Genomic DNA, 8,130 nt, shown 5'->3' with positions numbered 1-8,130 from the left:
TAATCCGAATTCTAGTCACTGAGAGAGTGCCTCTTGGGAGAAGGAACCTAACTATGATCGAATAATGAATGAATGAATGAGTAAATGTGATAATCTAAATGGTTAGATTCTCCTGAATGCCAAAGCATGAACCAACAATCTTGCCTCCAACATCAGGAAACTCTTCAAAGCCAGGAATGGGTTTAATCTTACCCTTCCTATCAACATCTACAGGGTACTTCATAAGATGGCCTCTCATTTCTGATACCTCTTTAGCTGAGTATTGTTTCCAATTCAGTTCACCCATTGTTCTAACCCTTGAGACACATTCAAGGCTCTCCGGTTGGAAGAAGCACTCTTCAATTGTCCCTGTGTGTTCTGCCCATAGTGACATCCTATAGCCATGGACCTACACATATACTATATAGTTCAACAAAGAATTCTAATCTAGACATGTAGTAATGTAACTTTAGCACCCTTATGTTTCAATTGGTCCCTCTTAATTTATTTTTGGTTTTTAGTCCTGTAAATTTTGATCATCCTAAATATTTTCAGATATGTACATAGTTCTTTTATTTTCCTCAAGATCTATAAAAGAGTAACATAATTTTAAAGATGATCTTTCTTTACCTGTCCACGAGGAGCAGAATTGTTTCTTGCCCATGTATGATGAGGTTGGTAGGCTCCCATTGCAATCTCTGTGTCCCTTCCTCCGTCCATGGAGCGCTGGTTGATGTTTGCAGAACCAATTATCACATATTCATCATCAACTATCATACCCTTTGAATGAACATAAATCATGAATCTTCCATTATTTCGACTTTGTGCCTGCAAAACAAAACAAAAAGGAAGAGAAAAAAACACCATAAAATTTACCACAAGGAGAAATACAAGATCAAGATGCTTACATTGTCGTATAGAATATTTGTGGTACTCATAACCCATGCATTTTGGTACTCTTTTGGCTACTTATTAGTCTAAGAATTATCTAATAACAACTAAGAATTAATAACAACTACTATCTAAATACAAATTTATCTTTATCAAATATCAAACCTTGCAATTAAACTATTTGATGTACTTTCAAATGAGACAAACTTAGATTATATTCTTTCAAGGCCTCTATCTCTTTGTTTATCTTGACATTAAGCAAACAACAAACAACAACAAAGTTTTAATCTTATCCCACTAGGTAAATGACAAAGGGAACGTGAGCATTGTATTCTTACCTGTGGACTATTTGCTGGGGGAGGAGCTCCAGTTCCATTAACATTCTCATATATACCACAGGCCTCGCGATTGCCAAGACAGAAAAAGTTCAAATAGTCTTGTGGAGAGAATGCAGTTTCAAGTCCAGTCTCAACCAAAGCATTATATACTGTCTGATACATATTTTGCATTGTTTTGTTCTGCAAAAATATATAAAAACAGTGAGTAAGAAATGCAGTATCCAAGTACTCATAGGTTTTATGAATTTTAGTTTAACATCAGGATTCATGAAGCAGGTTTGAGTGCTTTTGGAAGATAGTATAAACAAAAAAATTTTGTTTTCTAGTTTTTATTTTATTTTATTTTATTTTTGATTTTTCCTTCATAGAATTGTGTAAATAGAAAATATTGAAAATGAAAACCCAAGAATTCTGAACTGAGGATTCACTTTCTAGCATAATTTGTGTGAAGTTTTTTTGGCAGCTCATACATAACTTTTTGACTCATGATGGTTGCAATGATATTTCCTAACTTGAAAATTACATTTTATCAAAAAGGGAAACATATAAGTAGCAAAAGACCTGAAGATGGTTGTAAATCACAAGATGATATCCCCTAACTCATTTACTTTCAAACCCCATAAATGGGACAATATTCACTGAAAATGGATTACTAATGCTCAATTGTGTCTATAGGATCAAATTTGTCAAAAGAACCCTATTTTCTTTCTATTTTGCTTCTAATATGTAACTAGGACTATACACTATAATTTAGTTGACAAAAGATATTCATAGTGATAACCAATGTAGAACTCGGTTAAAACTTGTGATGGAGGAAGGTTGCATAAAACTTTGGCAAGAACCACTAGAAAGATTTCAATTTAAACGATTTTACAATAAAGATTGTTGGTATGATACAAAATTCATCGAACTGTTAAAATGACACTTGTTAACTCTTTCTTCACTATCATGATTTCCAATTTTCAACTCTTATTATCAACTTTCTTCAATTTTGATTGGACACACTTAATGCTTTGTTAATTTTGTACCAAAACACTCTGAGCCATTTAGTGGCTATGATGATTTTATTAAAAAATTTTCCTTAAAAATGTGAAAATACCTGCCAATATAGAATCCTTTGGGTGGCAGCCCCTGTTGGAATACCTTCTGGCCACATTGGAATAACAATGTACACAGCGAATCTCTGATTTTCTCTAATCTTTTCAGCAATCTTCAAAGCAATTTCTATTGGAATTAAATTATCAGCACCTGCAAAAACATGAAATATAACATAAACGAGATATCTTTAAAATAGAAGCAACTCATCATTAATTTTCTTCTTTATAATAATTTGTGTTCAAATTATGCAGCACAGTAGGCCAAATAATTGTTGAAGCAACAAGCAAGAATGGTGCACAAAGAGAATACATACCAAGATCCTTATATTGAGTCTGACTCCAATTGAATGAGGATCCAATGAAATATTGGTTCTCTATATAAATGTAATGTTGTGCTGAACGGATCGCCTTCACATATGCTTCATGTATGCTCATGTCAATCATCACATTCTTTCTGCATACCAAGTTCTGTAAAACCACAATAAGCTTAACATTCTCGTGGCGACGGAAGTTTAGACTTGAAAATAAACATAAAAAGGAAGAAATACACAAAAAAGGTCTTGGGTTCACCATGCTTTGTGCTATTTTTGGATCCTTTGGAAATCCCTTGACAGAATTAGAATCAATCGAGCGAAATATCTGCATTTCCAAATTATACAGAATTAATTAGTTTAGTTTAAGTAGCACAAATAAGAAGAAAAAAATGTTGCTTCTAGAAAATTTGAAAATATTCATTCAGGACTAATAGAAAATACCTGAACATGCCAAGCCTCAGGATTATCGTCATCGACACTAGGAACATCATTCACAGTCAAAAAATCTTGAATCCGTTCTAATCTAAGCAGTGCATCATCATATGCATTACCTTTTACCTTTGAAACCCCTTTAGGTTTTGCAGCTCTTAACCATCTCTCCTCAAAGTTTGCCAAAACATCATAAGCCGCTGGACCATCAATTTTAGAGTGCAAGTCATGCCACGGCTCTCGCAGGCAACCACCAGTATTACCCTGTCATTAAATAAACCACAACATAGGAATAAATTAGTCCTTGTTTTCAAACTTCTCTATAAGTAGATTTTAGCTATTAGCCTATTACAACATAGTTCACCATGATTTCCGGTTGATTCTAAATCTTAGAGTGACATCTTATTTTTAAGTTATATTTTGGTCACCTTTCATCATATATTGGCATTCATTTGTGGTATGTTAGATGTTTGATGGAGAAATGGAGTGACACATGCAATGATGCAACCATTTGGAAACTAAAAATAAGAGATTACCGCGAAACATGGATTGTGATAGTCATCCTTATGCAGTGTTTGCAATGTCCTAAAGAGAGGATGGTATGGATTATCGTATCGTCCGTCACACAAATCAAGTCCACCAACAAATGCTATAATTTTTCTTTTGCCATTTCCAGCAGCAGCATCCACCATTACAGTTTTTTGATGATGTGTATATATTGCTTCAATTTCCTGATAACCAGAAAAGGAATTTTAATGTTCATCTATGAAAGGAAAATGAAAACATCTGTGGGAATGCAGATTCAAATCAAATATCTAATAGCTAGCAAAACTATATTCTGTTTCGTAAATTCTGAAATTTGTGACAAAAATTTTGTTTAGTTACCTGACAGAATCATGTTAGTTGCAAGCATAGTGTGTGCATCATATGCCAAAGTCAATGAAAATCTCTAATAATGTGAGAAATTAAACAATGGAACAAACAAAATATATCAACCAAACCTTTTGTTTTGCCCAGCTATGTCGTTTTCCTGCATTGCGAGAACAAAGCTGCACTTGTACTGAAGAATGCTTGAAAAATTTTCGAGTTTCCTCATCATGAGTTGCCATGAGACCATCCTGAATATAAAGTAGAGAGTTTTGTATAATTAAAACTAAAAGATAAAATCATGCCCATTCTTCTGATAAGCAAAACCCCTGGAGAAGAAAAAATGTTCAAGGATCTTAATCTTTAATTGAAATAAAATAAACAACAGAAATCACATCAGAGAAGTACTAATAGAGGACAAAATAAAGATTTTTCTCTTGTCATATGCATTACCAATATAATCATTTGGCTGAGAGAAACAAGAAGTTGAACGTTATTGGTATGATTTTAAAAAATTCCCTTTATTAAATATACAACTTTGTAATCAAATAGATTGAACAATTTATATTCCTTTTTTACATTTTGAAGTTACACAGTTCTTACAATAAATAAATATTTGAAATGCGTTTGGTGATGAAACTCCTATTTATCCATTCTTATACAGTTTCAGACTCAAGCTCTTTTTACTGATCTTAAAAAAAAAATTCAAAGCAAATAGAATATAACTATGATGACAACATGTAGCAATAATAATACCATCCTAACAGGCCTCCCAAACACAGAAATGCAATAATAAGAAAACAAAAGATTGCACTACTTACTGTTTGTATACCAAGGATGTTTCTTGATGTAGGGTCATCCCAAACAAGGAGAAGCACTCTTACTCCTTCCTGTGACTTAGACCTCAAAAGATGGCCAAGGCTTTCCGTTGGGCCGGCATCCCTAATCAACTGAACTTTGTGCCATACTGACCAGCCCGTGATATATATCAACCGTTGAGCTTGACTTATTGCTTGAAATATGTCAAACCAACACTTTCCATGCACATAATGCATCTCATTATCAAGCATCAAATTAGGGAGACAGCCATCTGGAACATGAGCATCTTGATATAGAGTAACAGTTCCACCTCTCCTCAATGGAAAATAAGTGCCGGGAACCCCGATATACTCAGGACCTGCTCCAACTCCTTGTTGATACATGACTAGTTTATCAATTGGAGTGTACTGTATGGTTAGGCTCAATACAGCACCTTGCTTAACAGGTTTCCCATTACTATTCAAAATCGGGTAGGCCCCTTTTATTACTTCCCCCGAGTGTATTTGTTCGACTGGAATCGCCACAACACCAATGAGTTCTGATCCCACGACGTCACTGTCCTTAACATGAAAGATAACTTCAGCAGCATTATGCGCAACAGGAACACAAAAATGCTGCTCCCAAACGGGGTCCTCACAGTTCTTAATCACAAAAGTCCTCCCAATCACAGCACTTGATACACGAATTGACACATAAGGATCGCTGGTATTGCCCTTGCCCGGACTACCAGGCATTTTGCCAAACATATCCCCCAAAGTTCTGTGGAACATGTCTAGATTTGGAAGATTATTGGCTTCATGAATCCATATATCTAAATTTCCATGTAGAAGCAAAGCTCTCAAAGAAGACCCTTTATAGCTTGCAAGCTGCAAACTCTGGTTACGTGGCGATTCATTACACACACTAGGCGAAGTCTTTAAATCCCCTACATCAGAGGTAGAACGTCTCCTGCCTGATAATTTATCCGAACAACCATTAAATTCATCATTCTTCCCATGAAATGGAACTGAATTCGAATGCGCAAAATGTGGTGCAAAAGGGCCAGTTTGTGCAGCAGGAGCAGGGGGTGATGCAGGAGCAGAGGGTGATGCAGGAGCACCGAGCTTGCTATCTGATATCTGAACATTGCATATAACATTTTCCAAGGAAGGACTCCTAGGAGAGCTGGAAATGGGACTCTGACTAGATTGTGATGATACTCCTGGACTTTTAGGACCTTGATGGTAGGGGAAAGTATAATAATGAGGTGGAGAATAAGCCGACTTTTGCCCCGGACTCAGAGGATAGTCCAGCCGTGGTGGAGGCCGCCGTTTAGTTGTTGGCACCCCGAGACTCAGGGGATAGTCTAATCGCGGAAGAGGGCGGTTAAAGGCAACCAATTGAGGCGGAGGGCGGTTAATTGGAGGACCAGGGGAGCTAGAACCGGGGCTGGGTGACACAGGAAGTGAGGTGTATGCATATCTATGGCTACATGGTGAGTGTGGAAGAGAAGGGTGTGAAGAAGGTGATAAAGGAGGTGGAGGGTAATAGTTGTAGGAATATGGTCCCGGGGGATAAGAGAATGAATATGCAGGGTGATGATGAGTTGATGGTGCATGTGGATCAGAACCACCATGTGGAATTGGAGATTGAGCTCTTGCATGATCAGAAGGGCTCCTAGACCTAGAGTTCCGATTTTGGCTTGGAGATCCATTATTATTCTCCATTTTTATCAATCGAAATACTCAAATTGTTCCAAACCCTACTTGAATTGATGATCATGCAAAACTATTCCACAAATTGAATTAAAAACAAATAAATTATATTAATTATGCACATAGAAAACAATAATAACAAAGGATTACTGCATCTGTATTAGATGGTGGTATTGAATGTTGATTGAGACGGAAGAACACGCTAACAAAATTCATGCATGAGAATCCTTTTTAGGAAACTCAGCTGAACGTTAAGAGTTTTAATGAAAAGCTTTCACCTTAACGAAGCATTCTGATTCGGAAGCTTCATCAAAAGAAGAAGAAGAAGAAGAATGAGAAGATTCAAAGGCATTGGAGATGAACCACATCACTCTCTCTCTCACATACACACTACTCCATCGCGCTCTCGTTTTCTCTTCCCCTCTCTCTCTAATGCATGCCACGTCAGCATGGTCTTTTGAACGAAGGGTACAAAACTCGCGCGAAAATAACGGCACTTTGCAGCAATAATGTGATCAATATATCAAATAACAACGTTCCCTTTTTATTATTATTACAAAAGAAAAATTGTATATATATTACTGGACCAATCTAAATTGATTAGTGTTAAATTAAAAATTTAATTTTGATAGATTATTAATGTAAAATAGCGTCTAATTACATAATATCAACAAAAATAATTTATTTTTACGTTAACAGCGTAAATAATTATATAAAATAACAGATATAATTAGATAACTGAATATAAAATTTATATAAAATAATCTTATCTTCTTCTTTTTTTACAAAGGTAGATGTAGTAACCGACAAAAAAAAAAAGGGGGGGGAGAGCACGTGGGGGGCACATGCCCCCACTTAAACATTTCTTTTCTCTTCTCCGTGCCCCCCTCCTTCGACACTCCCCTTCTTTCTTTCATTTCTTCTTTTTATTTCTTCCTAACAACAACACTAAAAATCCTCTCTTCTCTTCCTTTCTCAACTACAATTCCTCATCTCTTCTCCTTGCATCAACCACCCTATATCATCAAACTCACCTTTATCATCTTGCTTTCTTTTCTTCTCTACTCTACCTCTGTTTATTCAAAATCTTATTTTCTCAAAACCTCCAAATCATGTGATTTCAACTTAATGAGTGAAGGAACCATTCAATCCTTGAGTTCCAATTATTATTGAGGCTTCAAGGTAACTCTTTGACTCAATAATTAGCCATATTCCCAATTTTTGTCATCTATATATTTATGGGTATGTATAAATCCGAATTAGGGTTATTAGGGTTAGAAAATTTGGGGCTTTTGTCAAGGTGAGTAAGATTATGTTAATTGACAATATTAGTAGCTCACAAATATCATTATTGTCATATTTCTAGAGTTGTAGAATTATTGGACATCATTTGGTAGCTCGTTGACGCGCTCAGAGTTGCTTCCGGTTCTTTGGAATCAAGTTGTGAGTGGATATTATATCTATAATTGTTTTTAAATATATTATTATCAATATCTATGTTGAATCATTAATTTTGGAGTTTGAAAATATTTTATTATTGTGATTTCTGAATTTTTGAAAATAAATATTGATTTGTGAAACTTACAATTTTATAAAAATACACACGAGATGATATTTATATATTTTGTAAAGCATACATGTTTTTTTTTTATTTGACTTTATTAAATTTTAATTAAATTTTAGTATGCATTCTTATATATAT

The 8,130-nt window shown here is 35.1% G+C and overlaps 1 protein-coding gene across 1 annotated transcript; it reads right to left on the bottom strand.

Annotated features, from left to right (window-relative positions):
* On the bottom strand, nt 1-6,440 carry LOC107475830 (phospholipase D gamma 1-like). The gene is made up of 10 exons (XM_016095506.3): nt 4,737-6,440; nt 4,050-4,166; nt 3,585-3,779; nt 3,061-3,312; nt 2,876-2,944; nt 2,620-2,773; nt 2,308-2,456; nt 1,209-1,388; nt 610-807; nt 1-388 (listed from the first exon to the last, which is right to left on the bottom strand). Exons 1-10 carry the CDS (start codon nt 6,438-6,440, stop codon nt 95-97), a joined length of 3,312 nt encoding a protein of 1,103 aa, XP_015950992.1. The 3' UTR covers nt 1-94.
* Nucleotides 6,441-8,130: the final 1,690 nt, after the last annotated feature.

The sequence above is a fragment of the Arachis duranensis genome, chromosome 2 (assembly GCF_000817695.3).
Source record: "Arachis duranensis cultivar V14167 chromosome 2, aradu.V14167.gnm2.J7QH, whole genome shotgun sequence".
Lineage (NCBI taxonomy): Eukaryota > Viridiplantae > Streptophyta > Magnoliopsida > Fabales > Fabaceae > Arachis > Arachis duranensis.
Note: the sequence above shows the minus strand (reverse complement) of the source record. Positions and strands in the feature narration are given on the sequence as shown.

Excerpts from the sequence above, each read along its gene's own strand:
- LOC107475830 (XM_016095506.3), bottom strand. The coding sequence starts at position 6,440 with ATGGAGAATAATAATGGATCTCCAAGCCAAAATCGGAACTCTAGGTCT. Across the intron at positions 2,457-2,619 it reads GACTCAATATAAGGATCTTG|GTGCTGATAATTTAATTCCA; the intron begins GTATGTATTCTC and ends ATGTTTTTGCAG. Across the intron at positions 808-1,208 it reads CCCCAGCAAATAGTCCACAG|GCACAAAGTCGAAATAATGG; the intron begins GTAAGAATACAA and ends TTTGTTTTGCAG.